This window comes from Pipistrellus kuhlii, unplaced genomic scaffold (assembly GCF_014108245.1).
Source record: "Pipistrellus kuhlii isolate mPipKuh1 unplaced genomic scaffold, mPipKuh1.p scaffold_m20_p_7, whole genome shotgun sequence".
NCBI lineage: Eukaryota > Metazoa > Chordata > Mammalia > Chiroptera > Vespertilionidae > Pipistrellus > Pipistrellus kuhlii.
In genome coordinates, this window is record NW_023425573.1 from 74,604,921 (window position 1) to 74,630,052 (window position 25,132).

Sequence of the window (25,132 nt, forward strand, 5' to 3'; positions counted from 1 at the left end):
TCCAGGTGGCTCAGTTGGTCCTTGAAGAATACATAGGTCTGTCCATCAGGAAAAGTGGAGGGAGAGGTGGTAGGCAGCTGGGCCTAGAAGGAGCAAAGATCTGGGGTGTGTGTGTGTGTGTGTGTGTGTGTGTGTGTGTGTGTGTGTGAGAGAGAGAGAGAGAGAGAGAGAGAGAGAGAGAGAGAGAGAGAGAGAGAGAGACCTGCTGATCCCTGACACTCGATCTACAAACTGGCAAACATCCCTCCCAGTCCCCTTGTCTTCCTCCCCACCCCACCCCCAACACCTACGGCCCCTGTGCCAGGCACCAGGTGCAGAGGTGGAACTGGCCAGGGCGCAGCACTCAGAGAACAACTCCCCCAGAGCCAGGCCCCAGGGGTCCAGGCCACAGCAGACTTCAGGGCCCCTGCTCTGGGGCCAGCCCACCCCTGGGCTCTCTTACACCCCTGTTCCCTCCCACCTGGCCCCTCACCCTTCCCTCCGCAGGCTCCAAACTCAGCTCCAATGTCCCTCAATGCTCACGGAGGGCCTGCCTCGCCCACCCTCAGCCCACCGCTGGCTGACCTGCACCATGGCCCCTGGAGCTCCCTGCCCAGCTCCAGCACAGGCTGTACCCCATGTCCTCGATGGGGTGCAGTGGCTTCCCTGCCTCCCCTAACAGGTGATTTCCGAGGGCTCCCCGCGCCAGCCCAGAGCCCCTGCTCTCCAAACATTGGCTGGCCGGAGAAGCAGCTGAGGGGAGAAGAGCCTGCTCTGAGCTCTCCAAGGGAAGAGGGGAGACCTCGCCCCTGAGAATCTGTGGAGCAGGAGCTGGAGCCCTGGGGGAGCCAGGAGGGGGGCTTGGAGAGCCACCAGGAGCCTCCTTGGGACAACAGGCTCAGCTGCACCCACTCTGGCTGCCAAGAAGGGCCGAGTTCCGGTCCCCGGGTGTGGCTGCTGTGGGTGTCACAGGGGTGCAGGGAGCTGACTGCAGCCCTGAAACTGCTTTTACTCTCCTCTGTACCCTGTCCGGGGCCCTGAACCACCCCAGTGGGGCCGGCATGCTCCTTCTGACAGGCCCCAGAGTCGGCTCACTGGCTCTCAAGCCGATTCCACTGAGCCGGAGAAATAGGAGTATACTAGCATTTCCAGGACCAGCCAATGTGCACGTACAGATGCTGATCTAATCATCAGAGGGCCCCTATGAGGCAGGCGCTGCTGGCCATTTTACAGACAAGAAAACCAAGGCTCAGAAGGATAACAATGACCAGCTAGGTCATGTCCCATCACTGTACCCCCTTCCTGCCTGGCCCCTCCCTGCAGACCCAGGGGCAGCTTCCAGGAGCAGGAGACCATGATGGGCGCTGGCATGCCCAGCCTGAAGGCTCACGAGGCCCGGAGTGCAGGTCTAGAACTGGCCAGATCCGCATTTGAAAGCCAGCATTGCCTCTTGGTCGCCGTGTGACCTTCGGTGCATCTCCTTTCCATGCCACATGGGAACAGTCACTCACACTGCAGAGCTGCACGGGGGCACACAGAGATGGTCCAGGCTGGTGCCAGGCACAGGCAGGCACTCCCTGCTGCCTTGCCTCTTTCTAAAATGGACCGAGAGTGGTGGGGCTTGGAACCCTGGCACCGGGAGAAGGTGGAGTTAGGTCAGGGAGCTAGGCTGTCAGACAGGAAGCACGTGGTCAGCTTCGGGCTGGCTGGCTGTGAAGAGAATGCAAACCGTGAAGCCCAGGGCTGCTCTTCAGGGCCCTCTCCTCAGTGGCACAGCTGCAGGTGATGCAGGCCAGGAGCCCAGAGCGGCGAGCAGGCGGTGCCCTCTGCTGGCCACCCTGGCAGGACTGCAGGGAGATAAGGCTGGACTCTCTCAGGAGTCCCTTCACCTCCACCTCTCCCCACCCCCACTCCCACTCCCACTTTCCTTGGGCTTACTGCCTCACAGGAAAGGGTCCTTACCAGGGTCACCCCAAGGAGCCCTGAAAGCACCGTCAGTGTTTGTGTGCACAGGCATGGTTGGTCCAAAGAAGGACAATCAGCTGAGAACGGGGCCCCAGGACCCTCATCAGGTTAGGAACCTCGGCTGCTTTAAGGCTGCAATCCCCACTAAGATAGAGGGGCAAGAGGCCAAGGCTGGCCCCCATGGGGAGTGGGTTTTTAAGGAACTTTGGAAGACCAGTGCCCCTTTAAGACTCAAAGGGATGCGTCCTGGAGGGAACAGTCTCGGCCTGGCACACACAGAGAAATATCTGGGGCAGAATCCAGCCCGCAGTTTCTCCATTCACACGGACACCCATCCTGTCTGGGCCAGAGACAGAATTGAGTTACCATTAGTTTCTTCTTAGTAAAGGAGGGCTCACCCTCGTTGGTTTGGCTCAGTGGATAGAGCATGGACCTGTGTACCGAAGGGTCCTAGGTTCAGTTCTGGTCAAGGGCACATGCCTAGGTTGCAGACGGATCCCCAGTAGTGGGTGTGCAGGAGGCAGCCAATCAGTGATTCTCTTTCATCATTGATGTTTCTAGCTCTCTCTCCCTCTTCTTTCCTCTCTGAAAATAAAAATATATTTTAAAATAAATAAATAAATGAGGGCCCCAGAACACTGGCTTGTCCTCACTGGGCACTCCTTCCTGGGTTGGGGTGGGAAGCCCCGGAAACCTGTGGGAGATCAGTGAGGGAAGCCTCTCCTGAGAGGAGGCAGAAGGGCTGGGACCCAACCAGAGGGAAGATAGTGGTGGGAGGGGGGAGGCTGGACTGACCTATGCTGTGGGACCGGCCCATGCCTTGGGCCTGGACCTGGGTATGAGCACAATAGTTCCCCCCGGTGAGCCATCGCACCCCCCTGGGGGCCTATCCTAGCACTCAGCAGGCAGAGCCTCAGTGTGGCCAGCGGGCAGTCCTGTAGCCCTACAGCGACACCAGGTGGCAGCAAGAGGAAACTGCAGCAGAGGTTGGCACAGGAACCCTGCTTCCTTCCCTCAGCACCTAGAGCTGCACCCATGGGTGATCCCCAGTGGGTCTTGAGCAATTAAGATTGAGGAGCCTCAGGGAGGGAGACAGTTGGGTTCTATTTAGCGAGGCAGGTGGGGGTTCAAGCACTTGTTTGTGGAGGGACGTGGCCATGAGCCTCTGTGGAAGGGCCGGTGGGGGAGGCAGAGGCACAGAGCTCTGAGAGGGCTGTGACGGGGGCGCCTGGAAAAGAGGAGAGCTTCCTCCAACAGGAGAGCTCAGCCAGAGAGGAGCACTGCACAGGGAGTCCTCCGAGACCAGGTCTGGTCCTGGCCTTGCACCTGACCAGCAAGTTACTCAAGGTCATGTCTGGATTATCCTTCTGTGTTCCAAGTTCCACGTACCCCAGAGGCAGACAAGGAGGGTGCTGCCAGGAAATAAAGCTGTAGGTAAGTGTGCTGCTGTGTGTGTGCCTTCGGCTGGACTTCGGGGTAGAAAGGAAGGCCAGGAAGGGATATGAGGGGGAAAAAGGAGACAAGATGTTTAAAAGTTATTTCCAAGCACAGCCTTCCAGGGCTGGTGCTATCTATTCTCCCCATTTTACAGGTGAGAACACTGACGCTCAGGGACTATTTGAGGAACTTGGGCCAGAGGCAGAGGCTGGTACCCAGCAGGACCCCATTTCCCACATCGTTTGCAACCAGGAATCGCCCTGTGACTGAGCTCTGGCAGAAGCAACATGGGCAGAAGTGGTATCCCAACAGGCCTGGTCCTTCAAAAATCCCCCCCATCAGCCCGCAAGCTGTGTGCCAGCTCCCAGCAGGGAGGTGCCCGGATGCCAGACCCAGCGGAGAGAGCCTCCTGCCCCTGGAAGCACCTGCTGGGGACTCGGCAGACGGCACTGGAGGAAGCAGCAAGATCCGGGGCTCTGTCTGTTTCGGCAGCCAGCATTACCTACCCACGCAGTAAACGGAGGGGTGGGGTTCAGGCCAGACTCCCCCCCGCCCCAAACTTCTGTACGGGGGCGTCAAGTGCACACCGTGATGCGTGTGCACTAGAGCACCACAGTGTGCAGCATGTGCACCCCTGCCCCGCACGCAGCCTTGATGTGTGAGGTCAGAGTCCTGTCTGTGGAGGGCCGGTGGGTTTTAGTGTTAAATCAGGCCGACCTTGACCATGGCCTCAAACAGAGCTCCAGCTTTGAAGTCAGAGAAATCTGGGTTTGAGTCCTGGTGTCTCCATCTCCTAGCTGTACAAACTGCTAAGCCCTCTTTGTCTGTTATTATCACTCCTGATAGGCCAAGTGCGTGGGGAGATGGGGAAGGGAGTGGGGGGAGGAAAGGCAGGGGCAGGAGCAGGGCCTGTGATGTGCAGGGGGTTGTGATGACGAAGGGCTGGCACATATGGGGCTGTAGCCCGAGTCAGCCCCTGAGCATCCATCTAAGCAGGCTCCTCCCCTCCCTGCCTGAGGTTAAGGAAGTCCTTGTAAGCGTAGCTTTCCTTGGGCAAGAGACCCCCGGGGGCCAGCTGATCACAGGGCCTGGCAGAAGGAGCACAGGAAGCAAGTGTGCTGGAAGGCCAGGTGGTGCCCGGTGGGAACCCAGGCCCGGTGCTGGAGCAAGGGTCCTGGTTCCTGAGGGGCAGGAACATAGGAGGAAGAAGCTGAGCCACACGGCACAGAGAGAAGTCAGCCTGCACTCCTTTTCCATGTCCCCAGTACGTTGCCTCCTGCCCCCTTGCTTGGGACCCTAAGGATTAGCCCCGCCCCCAGGAAAAGTTTCCAATCCCTAACAAGGACCCCACCCCCACCTTTCCCTCAGTATTTGTCCCCAAACAAGTTTCCTCCCGCTCAGAGGCCACCCGCAGCCTCTCAGCGGCCCTTGGGCTGATGGTTACCGTTTCTGCCCGTGAGCATCCAGAGGAATCGTGGACACTCCACTTCCACCGTCTGTCCGGGCTCAGAGGAGGGCCAGCAGCTCATGTTTTCCCACAGCCCCGCGCAGCCTGCCGAGAAGAGCAGCAGCATCAGAGCGGGAAGGAGGCCAGGCCTAGATCAGGATGTGGGGCCGAGGGCTCCGAGGTAAAGCAGCCCCAGAGTGACAGCACAGGTTGTAGTCCTAGAAGGAAGGTGTGGGAAGGGCGGGGAGAGATCATGGACAAAGGCAGGGTTTGGGTGTGGCTCCCACAGGGACTGTCAAAGCATCTACGGGACCCAAGGGCCATGTGTCTGTCTTTGAGGAATGTTGGGTGAGAACCCCTTAGATATTCCTGAACCTTCACCCAGATCTCACAGCAAGCCCGGCTGAAGCGGGCGGAGCCCTCTCCTTTTGGAAATGCCCCAGAACCCACCATGTCCCAGCCACTGGCTGTCAGGACTCCAGCTGTGGGCACCGCAGGCCAGGACTGCAGGAGCCCTGAAGCTCGCAGACCCCGGGGCTTGGCCTCCCCAGACGCTCCTGGGCCGGTGACATGGTCCTGGGAGGGCTCTTCACAGATGACCACGAGTGAAGCCCGGAGGCTGAGCTGGGCCCTCGCCCACGCTCCTGCAGAGACCCCGTGGGGGGCAGCGCCTCGGCCAGGGCGCAGCCTCCCTGCCAGCTCTGCAGCATCGCCTGGACCAGAAGCCGGTGCCCTCCCAGCTGTGGAGAATGCAGCCTCTCCCTCACTTTGGGAGGAGTGGATTCAGGGCTGGGCTGACCAGGTCCGCAGGACACTGGCCCACAGCTCCAGTCCATGAGGCTGACCAACCCATGGCCGGCTGGCCAGACAGATGGAGAGGGTGCCAGGGACTCTGGCCAGCTTCCTGACACAGATCTAGCCAGACTGGGCCCGCAGGGACACTGGCCTGGTACTGGCCAAAGGCAGGTGGAAATGGCTGGTGGTGGGAGGTGAGGAAGAGCGGGGAGCAGACTCCCTGTGGGGTCCCTGGCCAGTGGTTCACTGCCAGGCCTCCCACAGCAGCCCCGGAGAGAGCAAGGTGTGGGGAAGGGCCATCGGCCCGTTCTGCACATGATCAGACAGGGTGGAGCCTGTAGGGCTCAGGCAGGGTCTGAGGGGTAAAGTGACATGTGCTGGTGACAGAGCTTATGATGGTGCAACTGGGACCCCACCTGCTGGGCTACCTTTGGTGGCAGCAGACCTGGATGCTAACCCACACACAACACTGTGTCCTGAGCGCAAGACATGCCTCATTGGCTCCCAGGCTCGGCTTCCCCGTCTGGTGCTGGTGGTGGACCGTGTGGGGACAGACCCAGGGCCCAGCGTCAGGGAGCACCTCCTGCGTGGCGTGCCCTGTCGGCTGGGACGTGGTAGAACACTTTGCTTCTAATAGTTACACATTCTTAAAGAGAATTTTAAATATGGATCAGAAAGTTATAGAACTAGCCCATCACATTTGTGATTTTATAGCTACTACTAGAGGCTCAGTGCACAAATTTCACGCATCCCTTAGCCCAGCCTGCACCCTCTCGCAGTCCGGGAGTCCTCAGGGGATGTCTAAATGATGGCTTAGGCCCGTGGGGAGCGGGCCCAAGTTGTTAGTGGGACATCCTCAGTGCTGTGGAAGCAGGAAAGGTTCCCACCACTGCCACTGTGCTCGCCAGCTGTGGCTGCGGCTAGGCTGTGGGGATGAGGTGGGGGGAGCAGGGAGCTCTGTGCCCCTCTGGCTGCTTGCAGGGACCGCCTTAGCTCCAGGGTGTGAGTGGGGGGTCTCAGGCTCCATCTCTGCTATCCGGCCCCCGCCCCTCCCCGGCTCCTACTCTGGCCAGAGGGCGAGCTGTCCTAGTCTCCCCGGAGCTCTGGAAGGAAGGGACCATGCGGAGGATTCAGGCCACTGGGATCCCGGTAGTTTTAGGGACACAGTGGCAGAGCTAGACGCCCGCATTGGGGGTGCGGGCAGTATGACAGGAGAGCTGTGTAACAGGGCCACTGGCACTGAGCCACTAGGAGGCTTACTTCCTCTGGAAGGCAAGGCTGACACAGACAGAAGCAGCTGCTGTGAGAGGGGCAGGGCCTGGGGCCGGTGAGGGGCATGCCTCTCACCCCTCCACCATGTCTGATGGTCACCTGTCGCCACTGCCTGGCTGCCTGGAAGGGATGGATGAATGGCTGGGGAAGCAGCATCGGATCACAGATGCCATCTGTGAGAGCAGCGGTGCCTGCCCAGTGCGCAGGCCGAGTGGACAGCATGGGACACTGGCGTGAGGCGGGTGGTGTGGTGGAGCGAGGGTGAGCTTTGGACCCCAAGCTATCTAGGCCTTGCCCTTTACCCCTATCAGCCTCAGTTTCCTCTTCTGTAAAATGGGCATAGTAATACCCCCAGGATTTTAGTGAGAATAAGTGATTAGTGCATGCAGTGCAGTATTTTTCAACATATTAACCTTTGTTCCTTTTTTGTCTCCTGGTATTTCTTCCCCTTTCTCTCTCTCTCCCTCCTCAGATTACTGGTTCCCGGGCTCCACGGGGCAGGAAAACCTACAGTCTTCCTGGCTGCAACCCCAAAGGGCCGAAGGGGGGATGAAGAGGAATTCTGGTGTAACCCAAATGACTGGGAGGAAACAAAAGGAGCAAGATTTCCTCAGACTGGGGAGACAGGGTAGGGAAGTGATGAGCAGGACATAGAAGGTTCCAGAAAGAGGCAGAGTGTCCCGGTGCCTGCCCACCGACAGGGGGGAGTCGTTGAGAGGAGCTGGCGTGAGCCACGTCCAGATGAGCAGCACCTGGGCCGCTGGCAGGCCTGGGCCGGCTCCGTCAGCACCACGCTCTGGCCCCCCAGACACTGTGTGCCTGTGGATCTCTGTGGGGAAGGTCCGGAAATGCCAGAGCTTAGGTTCCTGCCATTCTAGGAGAACAGGCCAGAACCAAAGTGACAGGAACGGAGAAAGTTCTAATTTCCCTGGAGTTTATGGACAGGACTGTTTCCTTCATACATGTAAAGCCCCTGGCACTGGGCCAGGCCCAGAGAACACTGGTCCCTCTGTCCTGCCACAGTCCTGAGATGAAGAGGTGGCCCCCTAGGCAGGCTGGCCGTGGGCAGGGGCTGGAACAGGGCAAAGGCCGGTGTCAGTCTCTCCATGCCCCAGCCAGGGCCCGGTGCACTGCAGGTCTGCCCTGCGTTCGCCACGGCGGGCTCCGCCTGCAGTCCCGGATTTATTTATGAACAAGCTCAGATGCCCACCCAGAATCTGCTCTATGTCAGGAGAGTGTGTCAGGCTGTGGGCAGGGCAGGGGATGTCCAGGGCAGAGGGAAGGGTTTGGCCGCCGAAAGCCACCAGAAGCCAGAAGAAGAATCGAGAAAAGGACCTGGGAAGGTTTGTTAGAGAAAAGTGCATTTAAAGCTTGTACATATGAGATTCTGAAACATACTACAACATGGACGAGCCTCAAAAACAGGATGCTCAGAGGAAGAAGGCAGACACCAAAGGTCAAATACTGTAGGATCATGTTATATGAAATGCCCTCTGCTCAGTTAATGAAACATACAATCTAATAATACTTGCAAGCATATAACTGATATCCAAACCTAAATAATAGTTGTTTTTAAAGAAAAAATGTAGAGCCAGCCAGCGTGGAGCAGTGGCTGAGTGTCAACCTATGAACCATGAGGTCAGGGTTTGATTCCTGGTCAGGGCACACACCCGGGTAGTGGGCTCGATCCCCAGTGGGGGGCATGCAAAAGGCAGCTGATCAATGATTCTCATCATTGACGTTTCTGTCTCTCTCCCTCTTCCTTCCTCTCTGAAATATATATATATATATATATATATATATATATATATATATATATATATATATAAAAACAGTGTAGAAAACGTCACTTGACCATAAATGAAGATTGCTTAAATTACATTCATAAAATTAAAGAATTAAATTCTGGCTAATCACATGTAAAAATTGAACGTAATGAAATATACTGGGTTTAATATTAACAATTAAATGCCATTAAATTGCTCACTCTAAATTTATGTTAATTTTACCTCAAGAGAAAAAGCCTCCCCCAAAAAACAGCCAGCCTTTCCTTCCTGCCCATGAAGTTTTGGAGTGGAAACCAGCTGGCCGAGACAAAGAGCAAAGGGGCTGGCACGTCCCCATTGCAAAGGCGAGGACACTAAGGCCCAAGGAGGATCGGTCTCTCGCTCAAGGCCACACGCCTCTACGTGACAGCCGTCCACCCGCCCAGATCTGTCTGACTGCCAAGCCCACGTCTGTCCTGCCACCGCACCGTCTCTCTGGAACATTCTTCCCGCGCGGGAGCCAAAGGCCTCCGCCAGCCAGCTCTGAGGGGCATCAGCTTCTGTAAACAGAGCAATAAATAGCTCGGGAGAGCGGGCCGTGCGGCTCGCAGGGTGACCCTGGAACATTCCCACAGAGCGCCACGAAGGCCTTGGCCGCGGAACCCGGAATAGCTGGAGAGTTAATTTTTTATTTGTGATAAGTTGCTGGGCTTGGTGACAGCTCCATGAGTGGCATTTCCTGTGACTCGTCTGGTGTTCAAACATTAACTTCCTCCCCAGAGAGGACCAGGCAGTTTAACCATTAACCCTGAGCCCCAAGGAAGAGCCGCCAGCCCTCTCCACCATGGGTGCCGGGCAGACCCTGAGAGGATGGAGGTCCTGTGGGCAGCGGTGGCCTGGACTCCAGGGGTCCTGCTCCTCAGGGGGCTGCTGGGCTGCCACCAGCTCGGGTTTGGTGTGGACACAGTGGGCTTGCCCACCCCACGGCTCTGCCCCTTTGTCATTGCTCTGCTCCCTTCAGCCTTTGGAATTTCCCCTCATCCACCACTTTGGTTCTAAACTCCATGCTGGGTGCATGGCTCTGCCTCCCAACCTCTCAGCAGAGCAGCCTGAAGCCTTTCCCAGCGGCCCAGGGCCTGGACATCCTCTGCCTTAGGGACCTGTAAGCCAGGTTTTCAAAGTAAAGACCCCTTTCCTAGATGAAAATCGCAGAAGTTCAGCATGCAAAGCACACTCGAGTGGCCTGAGCCACTTGTGGCGGGTGGGGGCAGCCTGGCCACCCTTCCGCCCACTGCCCAGCCAAACAGTCTCAAAGCTTGCAAGCCCAGCACAGCCCTTTTCTCACCAGAGGAGAGGGAAATCCAGAAAAGAGGGGTGTGATCAGAGTCTTATCCACATCTCCCTAGGAAATTAGAGGCAGAGACAGGGCGGGGTCCCTAATGGTTTCTCAGCCCTGGATGCACAATGAGGACCCTCAGGAGAACAAATCACCGGCCTGCCCCAGCTCAGTCCACCTGGGCACGGACATGCTTACAATTTCCTCAGGAACTGGAAATGTGAGGTCTGCATCCACAGGACCTGGCAAGTGGGTCACGGAAGAGGAGCCTGCTGGGCACGGCCGGGAGCGCAGGTGGAAGAGGGCCCAGATGGACCCCACCCGTCCATGGCAGAGGGCAGCCTGTCTGCACTGAGGAGCTGGCAGAGGGCGGCTGAGAGGTCCTGCTACAGCGAGATGCCGCCATGTGTTCTTAACAGCCTCCCAAATCATACGATTATTATCCTCATTTTAAAGTGCGCCAGCTGAGAGGCAGAGGAGTGGAGTCTCTCACCCATGATGGCCGAGAGGACGCAGCAGAGCTGAGCTTGGGCCAGAGCTGACCTAGCCTGGCGCTTGGCCCTGGCTCAGTTCACTAGACGCAGACTGGGGTGGCCTAGCAGCCCAGACCTGCTCCGTGTCATGGGAGCAAATCTCCCTTTGCACTGCGGGAGCCCAACAGGAACATGGGGAACCCAGAAGGCCCAGCAGGAGGCCCTGTCCAAGGGGTCACTTGGGGCCTGAGTGGGGTCGGCAGAGCCACTCCATGCTCTTCACGGGAGGCCCTGGGAGAACAAAGGGCTCGCCTTCCTGCTCCCTGGTCATGCTCCGGAGAGCGCCATCCATGGGTGACATGGGCTGCACAGCTCACTTCAGCTAGTTTGTGACAAGTTCAGCAAGTTGGGGGCCACCTCTGTGGGAGCCCTGCACCCTCAAATGCCCTGCTCTGCCTTCACACTCTTCTTGGGGCCAGTTCTCTTTTTTCTCTCCTCTTTCCCTGCTCCCAGTCAAGAATATGCATTCACTCAGTTAGTCAGTCAACAAACACAATGAGTACTTGGTCTTGGGACACACACTGGGGAAGAAGAGGAGAGTGGCACGGCTCCTACTCAGGCTGAGGCGGGAACAGTCCAGCAAACCTCTGCATGCAGTGCAGAGCGCCAGGAGAGGAATGGGGTCCTGCAGGAGTCAGGGCAGCCAGCTAAGCCAGTGGAGCTCCAGGCACCCATTCCTGGTGGAGTCTACAAGGGAGAGTGGTTGGCAGGGTGAAGAAGAGAGAATGGTGTTGTAGCAGAAGGATCAGCCTGTGCAAAGGACCAGAGGCAGGAGAGAAAGTGACACAGTCAGGAAATTAAAAGCAATTTGGTTGAGCCAAGTGGAAATGTTTAGTCTGGAGGCCTGGCTGGTCTGGAGGCCAAGGAGCTGGACTTCGTCATGGAACCACTGGAGAGCACTGGGACATTTTAAACACCTCACATGCTAATCCTCTATAATGAAAGCCTAATATGCTAAGTGTCTGACCATTTGTTCGACCGTTCAACCAGTCACTATGATGTGCACTGACCACCAGGGGGCAGACACTCTGACTGGTAGATTAGCTTGCTGCTGGGGTCTGAGCAATCAGGACTGGGTGCAAAACAGACCAAACATGCCCTGGAGCCAACCTCCCATGGTCCCTCCCCAGCCACTAAATATTTCTTCTAATTAATTTCCTTTCAATGTGCATGAATCTGTACATCGGGCCTCTAGTTTAAACATAACATTACTTCTCAGTGTAAACTGAAGTTTGCCATTATCTCTTCCAAATGCGTGGCACTCTCTCAAGGCTGAATGAAAGCCCCTCGCCCTGTCATTTTTAGGCATTCACCTTGGGGACATGCACACAGAGGCAGCTACCACTGTGCTGCACCCACAGCTGGCCTTTTTCAGGAGACCAGGAGGCTCTGGCTCACTGGTGCCCAGTGAGCACCATAAGGCCGTGGCCCTGCTCCCCACAGGCAGCTTGCATAGCCAGTAGAGAGGAAGGGAAGGCTGGAACTGTGGGAGGAAGTCAGCCTGCTCCTGTCCCTCAGGTAGCGGATGAATGAAGTGGCTAAAGCCCACTGCAACACCCAAACTGCTTGGCCCCTGGCCCACGACACCCTGATTTTTCTCCTGCCTCTGACTGCTCCTCCCGATGAGCGCTGGGGATCCTGAGAACCGCTCCTGGGCGCCTCCTCTTTCCCCTCCCACCCCTTCACCTCATGCAACCACAGCCCCAGTGCCTCCTGTATGAAAAGTCCCCAATCCTGACCTGCTCTGAAATCTTGATTCCACGCATCTAAAACTCAACCCAAAACCTTCATCTCTTCGCTTCCAAATACCTGGTCTCCCTTCACCTCTTCCTCCAGTTGCTGAGGTCAAACACTTATGGGTCATCCTGGACCCACTCTCTCCCACCACACCAGCACCCCCAGCCAATTTATTACCACATCCTGTCAGTGTTACCCCCTAAACAGCCCTTATCTGTACCCATTCCTCTCCCCCACGTACCCAAGGATCCGACCCTGCCTGTGTCTCTTTGGTCTTGACCTTTTTTGCACAGGCCAACCTCACTTTCAAATGCTGGCCTGGACATCCCTTTGACTGAGGGCTTTCTCCAGCCATTGGAACCCACTTTGCCTGCAAGCACAGTAGGCTGGGAGTGCAAGGGAATTACTATTAATGTTCCCTCCCCAGAAGCAGCCCCAGGCTCTGACTGATGGGGAGTTGGTGGATAAATAGGCCAGCTCCTTCACCTCTCCCAGTTGTGTGTTCTGTGCTGGCTCCTAAAATGCCCCAGGAGGATTAAGGTCTCAATTGCCCACAGTGATAATGCAAATTCTATCCTCCTTTCCTTCTCTGTCTCCATTCCCCACCCCCTATTGGGCTTTCCAGGAATCACCTGTCAAATGCCACTTGAATATTTTTTCCCTTTTTTTTTCAATTACAGTTGACATACTATTGTATCTTAGTTTCAGGTGAAAATCATAGTCATTAGACATTTCTACACCTTATGAAGTGATTCCCCCAATAAATCTAGTACCCATCTGACACCATACATAGTTATTACAATATTACTGATTATATTCCCTATACTGATTTGTAACTATAAACTTGTACTTCTTTAAAAAAAATAAAATATATATATATATATATATATATATATATATATATAATTTTTTTATTGATTTCAGAGAGGAAGGAAGAGGGAGAGAGAGAGAGAAACATCAATGATGAGAGAGAATCAATGATTGGCTGCCTCCTGCACGCCCACTACTGAGGGCCAAACCTGTAACCCAGGCATGTGTCCTTGACTGGAATCAAACCCAGGAACCTTCAGTCCACAGGCCAATGCTCTATCTACTGAGCCAAACTGGCTAAGGATCAACTTGTACTTCTTAATTCTTTCACCTTTTTCACCCATTCCCCAACCTCTCTCACATCTGGCAACCATCAAAATGTTCTCTGTATCTATAAGTTTGTTTTTGTTTTGTTTGTTTGTTTTGTTTTTAGATTCCACATATACATAAAACCATCTGGCATCTGTCTTTCTGAGTTATTTCACTTAGCACAATACCCTCTAGGTCCTTCCATGGTGTTGCACATGGCACAATTTCACTCCTTTTTATTGTTAAATCATATTCCATTGTATATATCACCACTCCTTTATTCATCTATCTATTGATGGACACTTGGGTTACTTGCATATCTTAGTTACTATAAATAATGCTGCAATGAATATATGGATGTATATGTCTTTTTTACTTAGTGTTTTGGGTTTCTTCGGTAAAATACCCAGAAGTGAAGTTGCTAGACCCTTTTTTTGTCTCTTGTTATAGCCTTTGTTTTAAAGTCTATTTTGTTTGGTATAAGTATTGCTACCTAATCTTTTCTGCTTGTTTGTTTGTTTGTTTCAATTTTCATGAAATATATTTTTTTCCATCACATTCCTTTCAGTCTGTGTGTATCTTTCAATCTGAACTGAGTCTCTTATAGACAGCATATGTATTGGTCTTGTTTTCTTATATATTTAGCCATCCCATGTTTTTTTGTTTGTTTGTTTGTTTTTTTTGGAGCTTTTAATTCATTTAGATTTAAAAATAATTGTTGATAGATATGTAGTCATTGCCAAATTTTTATTTCTGTTTTTTATCCTCCTCCTCCTCCTCCTCCTCCTCCTCCTCCTCCTCCTCCTCCTTCTTCTTCTTCTTCTTCTATCTCTTTAACAATTCATGTAATATTGGTTTGATGGTGATGAACTCCTTTAGATTTTTCTTGTCTGGGAAGCTCTTTATCTGTTATTTGATTCTGAATGATTGTCTTGCTAGGTAGAGGAATCTTAGCTGTAGGTCCTTGCTTTCCATCAATGAATATTTCTTGCCACTCCCGTCTGGTCTGTTGAGAAATCAGCTGACAGTCTTATGGGAGGTCCGTTATAGGTATCGCTTTCTCTTGATGCTTTTAAGATTCTCTCTTAATCTTTAACCTTTGGCTTTTTAATTATTATATGTCTTGGTGTGGGACTCCTTGAGGTCATATTGTTTTGGACTCTCTGCACTTCCTGGACTTGTATGTCTATTTCCTTCTATAGGTTAGGGAAGTTCTCCGTTATTATTTTTTCAAATAAGTTTTCAATTCCTTGTTCTTTCTCTTTTCCTTCTTGTACCCCTATGATACGAATATTGGTACACTTGATGTTTTCCTACAGGTCCTTTAAACTATCCTTGTTCTTAAAAAGTCTCTTCTCTTTTTGATGCTCTGTTTGGGTGCTTTCTGCTTTCTTATCTTCCAAATCGCTGATTCAGTCTTTTGCTTCATTGAATCTACTACTCAATAAATTTCCTCTAATGTATTCTTCATTTCAGTTATTATATTCATTTCTGACCCTTCTTTATGTTTTCTATCTCCATTTTTATGTTTCCTATATCTTTGTTGAATTTCTCACTAAGATCATTGAGTATTCTTTTGACTATTATTTGTTTTGAACTATGCATCTGGTAGATTGCTGGTCTCCACTTTGTTTTGTTCTTTTCCTGGAGTTTTGTTCTGTACTTTCATTAGGGACATATTTCTTTGTCTCCTTATTATGGCCTTCTCTGCTTGTTTCTATGTATTAGGTAGAACTGCTACATTGCCATGTCTTGGTAGAGTGGTCTTCTGTCGTAGGTGTCCTATGGGGCCCAGTGGTACAGTCTTCCTGAACTAGGTACTCCATGTATGTCCCTTATTTGGGTAGTGTGTGCTCTCATGCTGTAGTTCAGCCTTGATTGCTGTTGACTCTTCAATGAAAAGGATTAACCCTCGGGCTGATTGGTTATGAGAACTGGTCGTGACTATAGGTTTTGTGCAGAGGCTGACCCTACAGAGCAGGATTCTCTTTATCAAGACTCTGGTGGCTGCCAAGTTTGTCCTTTGGGTGTGTGGTTTGTGGAGGTGGTTGGGTGTGTTCTAAAGCTGGCCACCAGATATGTTGCTTCTTGAGCCTGTGAGAGCTGCAGGCCAAGATCATCAACTGCCCAGGGCCACTCAGTCTGAGCTCCAAGTGACCTGCAGATATTTGCAGCTTGTGCTGAGCTTGGAGGTGCCTGAGAAAAGCTAAGCTGTGAATTGAGGCTGGCTGCTGCCAGGCTCAAGGCCACTTATCAATAGGTAGAGGGCATGCCAAGGTCAAATGCTGCTTGTTTAGAGTTTGTGAACTTTTGAGAAATTTTAGGAAAGTCTGCAGCATGAGCCAAGACAGGCCATTTATAAAGAAAAGTCACTGCAAGTGGCCTGGGTGGGCCTATAAGTTAGGTGGGGCAGGGTCTCAGGGAATCTCCAGGGTGGGGTGAATAGTGTTAGCCAGGTTGATGGAGACTCAGATATGGCAGCTGCCTATGCTGCAGGGTGTGGGCTCAGCAAAGGAACAATGGCCTCTGCCATCTGGGAGAAAGCTGCCCCTCAGCTCATACCCTCATGCCAGACACTTCAGTGTCTCCTGGTATATCTCTGGCCCCAGCACTGGAACTCAGAGAGCATGAATCCAAGGACCCATGTGTAGGCCCTTTAAGAGGAATATCTGGGACTCTAGTAGAATTCTAGCTCCCTCAGCTACAATTCTTACTGTTTGTTTTTGTTTTGTTTTTATGGCCAAAAGTTATGGGACTTCTCTGCCCAGCACTGGAACCCTGGGCTGGGGAATGTGTTGTGGGGCTGGGACCCTGGCTCCTCAGGGGAACCCTCAAAACTGAGATATCTCTCCAAATTTTAATCCACCACACATGTGTATGGTACCAGCCCATTCTGCATCTCCACCCTCTGACCAGTCTTAACATGGCTTTTTCTATATATTCTAACTTTCAGCATTCCTGTTCAGCTAGACTTCAGGGGATTCTGCATGATGGTTTTTTTTTTTTTTTTTTGGTTTTGTTTTGTTTTGTTTTTGCAGTTTAGTTATAATTCTGATGTGGTTGTGGAAGGAGATAAGTATAGTATTTATTTATGATGCTTTCATGGCTGGAAACCAAGTTACTCATATTTGAATCCTTCTCTCAGGGTCTGCTTCTGGGTAATTCAAAGGAATACAGTCTTTTTAGCCCCAGTGTCCATTATATATTGTGCAGACCTCACAGTGGGTCTCTCTGATTTTACTCCTGTCCTCCAATGCACCTTCCATGTCACTCCCCTTTAAGACTTGCCAGGTCTTTCCATTGCTTTTAAGATCAGGATAAAAGTCCTCCATATGTTCAATGAGGTCCTCTGTGCTGTGCTCCTCCTGCCTTTTGAGCTCACATGCCCAGGCTGTGTTCCAATGTCTACCTCACCAGAGTTACAATGGCTGAGGCAGAGATGGTCCATTGCCCCTTCTCCTTTCTCACTAAAAGAACAAGACCCAGTTCAAGGTGGCCACATGCACAGCTAACAATGTCAGTCTCCAGCCTCGGCTGCATAGAGGTGGCCATGCAGTCCAATTCTGGCTGATGAAGTGTAAACAAAAGTCACCCGGAGAGCTTTCGGAAAGTTTGTCTTCCAGTATATTTTACCCTTCCTTCTTGTACTTTCTTCTTCTTCCTGTCAGAAAAAAAACAGGTGCTCTCCTCTCCTCTCTGGAGGTATAGCAGCCATCATCTGCTATTAGGCAAATGCCACATGTTAAGCAGAAGGACAGAAGGAATCTGAATCTGATGACATCCTGGAACTTTGCACCACTTCTAGATTTTTGTAAAGTGCAAAACCTCAACTCCTGTTTGATAAAGCTAATCTGTCATAGGCAGTAAATACATTCATAAGTGATAAGAGCTGAGTAAATACATTCATAAGTGATAATTTCCTCACCATTGTATCTTTTATTCTCACCATACTTATCTCAAAGAATAAGCACAAAATATTTGTTGAATGAATGCTTTTAATTTCACACTAACCTCATAAAATAGATGAGGTCTAAAGACATCAAGCAACCTATTTAAGATTACACAGTCTGTATAATATAAAGGGCTAAACCCCTTCTCTTCCATCCTCTTCCTCTTTATTTCTTTTTAAAAATGGAAGTAAGATTCACATAAGAAATCAGAACTCTTTCTCTGGAAAAACCAGATATCCACTTGCAAAAGAATGAAGTTGGACTCTTACCTTACACCATAAATAAATATTAACTCAAAATGGACCAAGAACCTATAAGAGCTAAAACTACAAAATTCTAAAAAGAAAACATAGGGGGAAATCTTAATGAGCTTGGATGTGGAGATGCTTTTTTGGATATGACACCACCAAAAGAATAGACAATGATAGTAAAAACATGGGAGAAACCAAGATGGCAGCATAGGGTAGACACCCAAATGCAGCCTACCACAACAAATTTGAATTTAGAACTGGAAAACAGGGAAGGCATTGCCCTGAAGAGCTGGATGGCTAGCTGAGAGGAGGCTCTGCCATCTGGGAAGGAGAGAGAAGGCACGCTGAACCTTAGGAACTGTGAAAGTACGGAGAACTGTGTGCGCGAAAAGGCGCTGGCTTACTCCCGGTGCACAGAGAGGAAGGGCCGGACTGAGATTGCTGCTGGCTTACTCCCAGAGCGCAGAGAGGGCAGGCTGGGCTGAGTTCGCTACTGGCTTACTCCAGGCGTACGAAGAGAACAGACAGCTAATGCGCGGCTGGCTTTCTTGTTCGAGAGGAAAACAAAATCACCCTATTGCTCTGATAGACAGAGAGAGTCCAGATTGTCAGGCAGTGGGCAGAGATCTCTTGGAGGTGTGTGAAGCCAGAGGCCATTACTGCGGGATTTGGGGAGGAGACGAAGGGAAAACAAAGTTTGTCTGCACCAACCAGAGACTCCACCCCATCTCTGGCTGAGCACAGAAGCTCTCCCAGAGGCTGGCTTTCTCTAAGGAGGGACTGGCCTGAATCCAAAGCTTGTCTGCGCCTTTACCAAAGAGGTGTGCCCCTGCAACCAATCTTCCGAAACTCTCCATGAACAGGACTTTTCTAAGGCGAGACTGGCAGGAACCAAAGATTGTCTGCCCCACCCTGAGACCCCGCCCTATCCAAGCGGAGTACAGAAACCCTCCTAGCTGAGACACTGCTGATCCTCACAGCTAATTGGCTTGGAGATCAACACTTCCCAGTGATACCAACAATAAGCAAGGCTTAACAACAAGACTGCACACACAGCCCACAAAGGGCTACACCAAGACTGTCCACCGCAGGTAACTGGGAAGGCTGTGCTACTGGGCTCTACCAGAACACCTAGCACACAAAGCTATTCCATCAAATCAGGGAAACAACTAAAATGCAGACAAGAGGAAGGAAACAAAGGAAGGAGATGGAGGAAAAGAAAAGATTGGACATTGAGTTCAAAACTACAGTTATAAGGTTATTCAACAATATCCTAAAAAAGGCCGATAAAATAAATGAGACCTATGAGGATATGAAAAAGGAGCAACTAGAAATAATAAGGGATCAACTAGAAATGAAGAAAACATTGAAATAAAAAATAATATACAAAGTCCTAAAAACAGACAGGAAGATCGCAAGAATCAAGACAAAGATTTAGAACACAAAGAGCCAGAGGACACTCCTCTGCAGAAGGAAGATAAGAGAATCCAGAAAGTTGAAGATAGTGTAAGAAACCTCTGGGACAATTTCAAGCAAACCAATATCAGAATTATGGGGATTCCAGAAGAAGAGAGAGAGCAAGATACCGAAAGAATACTGGAAGAAATAGTGACAGAAAACTTCCCCCACCTAGGGAAAGAAATAGACTTACAAGTCCAGGAAGCCCACAGAACCCCAAACAAAAGGAATCCAAGGAGGACCACACCAAGACACATCATAATTAAGATTCCAAGAGCAAAAGACAAAGAGAGAATATTAAAAGCAGCAAGAGAAAAGCAGGTAGTTACCTATAAAGAAGCACCCATACGATTGTCAGCTGATTTCTCAACAGAAACCATGCAGGCCAGATGGGAATGGCAAGAAATATTCAAGGTGATGAATAGCAAGAACCTACAGCCAAAAATAATCTACCCAGCAAAGCTATCACTCAGAATCAAAGGACAGATAAAGAGCTTCACAAATAAAAAAAAGCTAAAAGAGTTAATCACCACCAAACCAGAATTATATGAATTGCTGAAGGGGGTTATTTAGGAAGAGGAAGAAGATAAAGATAAAAATAATGATCAACAAATATGTAACTATCAACAAGTGAATCTAAAAACCAAGGGAATTAAAAAATCTGATGAACAATATTAACTGATGAATATAATAGAATCAGAGGTATGGAAGGGGAGTGGACTGACGATTCTCAGGGAAAAGGGAGTGGGGGTGCGGGAAGAGACTGAACAAAAACTGTGCACCTATGGATGAGGATAATGGGGAATGGGGAAAGGACAGAGGGAGGGGTGGGAACCTGGTGGAGGGGAGCAATTGGGGGGGGGGGGGGTGGAGGATCACATCTGTAATAATCTGAACAATAAAGATTTATTTTTTAAAAAAATTTTTTAAAAAGTAAAAACATCTACATTGGACTATGTCAAACTTAAAAACTTCTGTGAATCAAAGGATACACAACATAATAAAAAGGCCATCTACAAAATATTTGTGTCTCATGTATTTTACAAGGGGCTAATATTCAGAATATATAAAGAACTCCTACAACTCAACAAAAAAACTAAACAACCTTATTTAAAAGTTGGCAAAGAACTTGAATAGACATTTATTTAAAGAAGATATGCAAATGGCCAGCAGCACATAATAAATGCTCAACATCACTAATCATTAGGGAAATGCAGATCAAAACCACAATGAGATACTGTCACACACCCATTAAGATGACTACTATAAAAACAAACAGAGAAAGTAACAGGTGTTGGTGAAATCTGGAGACATTAGGACCTTTGTGCACTGTTGGTGAAAATGTAAAATGGTGCAGCCACTGTGGGAAAAGTATGGTGGTTCCTTAAAAAATTAAAAACAGAATTATGATATGATACTAGCAATTCTACTTCTTGGTATATACCCAAGAGAATTGGAATCCAAGGACTAGTCAAAAATTTCCAGCAAAGAAAAGTCCTGGACCAGATGGCTTCATGGGTTAATTTTACCAAACATTCAAAGAAAAACTAACACCTATCTTTCTCAAACTATTCCGAAATATTCAAGAGGAGGGAAGAATTCTAAGCTCTTTTTATAATGCCAGCTTTATCCCAATTCCAAAACCAGATAAAGACACCTCAAAGGAAGAAAATTTTAGGTCAACATTCCTAATGAACATAGATGCTAAAATCTTCAACAAAATATTAGCAAGGCATTATGCATTATATATTAAAAAGATCATATAACCTGATCAAATGGAATTTATTCCAGAAATGCAAGGTTGGTGCAATATTTGTAAATCAATAAACATGATACATCACATAAACAAAATTAAAAATTAAAATCACATGATTTTGTCAATAAATGAAAAAAAAGCATTTAATAAAAACCCATCCTATTTAATAAGGAGGGAATATGCTAATTGACTGCCCAGCCCTCAAAGATGGTGGTGCCCAATCCCCTCAGCCCTGCTGAGGTGGCAGGCATGTGGCAAGGCTAGTCCTGCCCCCAGGCAGGCCCAGCTGCTCCACACACCTGCCTCCGGAGTTCTCCACTCCTCCCAGCCCCCGAGCAGCCCACGGCTGGCCTGAGGTGCAGACGAGCCTCAGATGTTGGCTGCCCAGCTGCTGAGGGCCAGCCCGAGGCATAGGCAAGCCTCGGATGATGACTTCCCAGCCACCCAGGTCCAATCAAGGCTCAGGTAACCAGGGATGGCTGAGGCCTGCACTGCCTGCAGTGGCAGCAGCAGAGGTGTGATGGGGCATCACCTTTGTCTGATCACTGAGTCGTCTCCCACCCCTGAGGGCTCCCAGACTGTGAGGGGGGCAGGCCGGGCTAAGGGACCCCCCTCCAGTGCATGAATTTTCATGCCCTGGGCCTCTAATCTCTCTATATAAAACCTTAACGTGCAAATGGCATAGACCGAATGGCAGAATAACGGAACAACCGGTCGCTATGATGTGCGCTGACCAACAGGAGGTGCACACAGAACATGGTCGCCCGCCGTGGGATGGTGGAGCAGGTGAGCGGGGGCTCCAGACCAAAGCAGGGGACCAATCCCTGTTATCGGAGGGAGCCATTGGTGGTTACTGAAAATTCTTTGCCCCTGTGCCATGGTCCCACCTGGTGCTCTTACCTGGACCCACTCACACCCGCTACAGACCCGATCATCCCTCAGGACTTCTCCACCTCCCCTTGCTCCTGAGGTGCAATTGGGGCCAGCAGCCACCTCTTGCACCCACTGCCAACAACAACCCCACTCGCACCCACTACTGGCACTGGAGCCGTTGCTTACACCCACTGCCAACACTAGCCCTGCTTGCACCCGCATATATAAAGAATATATAAAGAACTCCTACAACTCAACAAAAAAACTAAACAACCTTATTTAAAAGTTGTGCCTGAGCCACCACTAGCACCCATTGCCATTGCCCAGCACTGATCCCAATTACTCAGTGCTATCAGCAGGTCCAAGTAGTGACTGATCAGGGCAGCAGCCACTGCTCACACCCTGCTGATGTTCCGGTCCCACTCACACCAATCGCTCCACACCATCAGCAGGTGTGAGCAGGGTCGGCATCATCAGCACATGGGAGCGGCAGTGGGAGGGGGGCTGCCAGCAGACAGGGAACTGGGGGGCTACAGTGGGAGGGATAGGAGGGGGCATGGAGGATGGGCTGAGACCCACCCCTGTGCCCACCACAGCCTCGCGGCTCATAGTTCCTTTCAAAGTGCACAAATTCATGCACTGGGCCCATAGTTTATGATAAAAACTCTCAGCAATGTGGGGATAGAGGGATCATACCTCAACATAATTAAAGCCCATATATGACAAACCCACAGCCAACATCATATTCAATAGGCAAAATCTAAAAGCATTCCTCTAAGATCAGGAACAAGACAGGGATGTCCTCTTTCACCACTCTTATTCAACATAGCACTGGAAGTCCTAGCCATAGTAATCAGACAAAAAAGAAGAGATAAAAGGCATCCAAATTAGAAAGGAGGAAGAAAACTCCTTATTCACAGATGACATGATATTGTACATAGAAACTACTAAAAATCCCCAGGTCTAATAAATAAATTTGACATAGTAGCAGGATAAAAAATTAATTCAGAAATCAGTGGTACTTTTATACACCAATAATGAACTATCACAGTGGTCGGCAAACTGCGGCTCTAGAGCCGCTGTTTGTCGCTCTGTTGACTAATGAGTTTGCCGACTACTGGGATAGGGTCTTAATTACAAGGAATAACAACATCCTGTAATTATTGGAATCAAGAGTCTAGGTCAGTGGTCGGCAAACTCATTAGTCAACAGAGCAGCAAACCACAGCTCTGGAGCCGCATGTGGCTCACAAGCCGCAGTTTGCCGACCACTGAACTATCAGAAAGAGAAATTAAGAAAATAATCCCATTTAGTACTTCAACATCAAAGAATAAAGTACCTAGGAATAAATTTAATTAAGAAGGTAAAAGACCTGTACTTGGAAAATTATAGGATATTGAGGAAAGAAACTGAGGATGATACAAATATGTGGAGATATATTCTGTGTTCATGGATTGGAAGAATTAACATCATTAAAATGTCCATACTACCCAAATCAATCTATAGATTCAGTGCAATTCCTATCAATGATATATCTCACAGATCTAGAAAAATTATATAATATTATATGGAATTTTAAAAAAGGCAGAAACCAGTTTGGCTCAGTGGATAGAGCGTCAGCCTGCGGACTCAAGGAACCCGGGTTTGATTCCGGTCAAGGGCACTCTGGTTGCGGGCACATCCCTGGTAGGGGGTGTGCAAGAGGCGGCTGATGGATGTTTCTCTCTCATTGATGTTTCTGACTTTCTATCCCTCTCCCTTCCTCTCTGTAAAAAATCAATAAAATATATTTTAAAAAAAAAAAGACCCCAATCTTGAGAAAGAACTAAGTTGGAGAAATCACAATGCCAGATATCAAACTATACTACAAAGCCACCGTAATCAAAACACCCTGCAATTGACACAAGAGCAGGCATATAAATTAATGAAACAGAACAGAGAGCCCACAAATAAACTGACTCCTTTATGGTTGATTAATATTTGACAAATGAGGCAGAGCAAACAAGGAATAAAGACAATCTCTTCAATAAATGGTGTTGGGAAAATTAGACAGGTACACTCAAAAAAAAAAATGGAACTAGACTACCAGCTTACATCATACACAAGAATAAGCTTAAAACAGATTAAATATTTAAATGTAAGTTTGATTTCTGTCTCTAAAGATTTGCCTAAAGGTGACATATCATATAAATAGAAACATATAATGCATGATCTTTTATAACTTGCTTTTCCTTAACATGTTTTAATATTCATCCATGCCATACTATGCATCCATGCCATACTACTTCATTCCTTTTTAAGACCCAGTAATATTCCATTGGACATGCATGCATTTTGTTTATCATTCATCAGCTGACAGACATTTGGATTGTTTCTATCTCTGGGCTATTGTAACTAGTGTTACTATGAACATATGTGTACAAGTTTTTACTTGAATAAATAGATAGTTTTCTTAATGCAAGCCTTCCTTAACCTTATATGAGGGAAAGCAAAGAAGATATGTTAAGGAAGGGACTAGAAATAAAATTAACATTTAAATATGAAATTAATAATATTTAAAGTCTTGATTAGTAATAAGAATTAATATTTAAATTGATAATATTTAACATATTTTCTCTCATGTATCATTAAAATTCTAAAGTAGACAACCACTTTATAGACCAGGAATCTGTGGCCATATGGTTAGATAACTTGTCCATGGTCGCACACCAGAGACCCCAGGTTTTTCTAACCCCAACTTGCCATTTTGACTACCTCACTCATCAAACTAGCCCTAGAGGTGAGAGAATGGACGAGAGGTACACTGCCTTGACAAGGAATTCTTACCAAACTTGGTGAGGTAATCATGCAGAAGTTAATGATACAAAAGCCTTGGCTATGTGCACAAGCTCAGAGAAAGAAAGAATGGTGATAATCCGGCTTTTGGGTGTGCATACATGGATTACGAGCTGATTGCCTGAATGAATACAGCCCAGCCCCTACATCCCCACCCTGGTCCAGAGGCCCAGCTTCCCCGACACAGTGGGACCGGACATGATCCATGTCTGGAGTGGACTAAGGTGGGCTACGCACCTGGGGCTGGCGGCTGGGTGCCACGGTCTCCTGTCCTCTCTGCAGAGAGTTCTTGCAGGCACTTGTCCCGCTCCTCCCACAGCACCCGCAGCACATCGCACAGTCCAGGGAGGGCTCCGACCTGCAAGTCCAAAACCGAGAGTGCTCATCATTGCAGCTACGTTGGTTCTACCCCATCAGGACTTACTTACTGTGAGCAAGAATGGTGCTAGACAATGAATGGGACTCAAATTCAGGGAGACAAAGCCCTGCCTGCAGGAAGCTGCTAGTCCATAGTGAGGTACAGGCAGTCACTTCAAGGAAGGAGTTCAGAACAGCAATCTGCAGCTTGTCTGCTGCAAATCTTGCCCTAAACTTATAAAGGCTTCCATCCCAACAAGCTATTT

At 49.5% G+C, this 25,132-nt stretch overlaps 1 protein-coding gene across 2 annotated transcripts in view; it reads right to left on the reverse strand.

The window, feature by feature from the left end:
* Positions 1-25,132, reverse strand: part of SCTR (secretin receptor) — a 59,892-nt gene that overhangs the window by 24,105 nt on the left and 10,655 nt on the right. For both annotated transcript variants that reach the window (XM_045575387.1, XM_036421702.2), the window contains exons 2-3: positions 24,747-24,867; positions 4,826-4,933 (exon numbers count right to left, since the gene is read on the reverse strand). In XM_045575387.1, the coding sequence (XP_045431343.1) occupies positions 4,826-4,933; positions 24,747-24,867 (229 nt within the window). The remainder of the gene's footprint in view (positions 1-4,825; positions 4,934-24,746; positions 24,868-25,132) is intronic.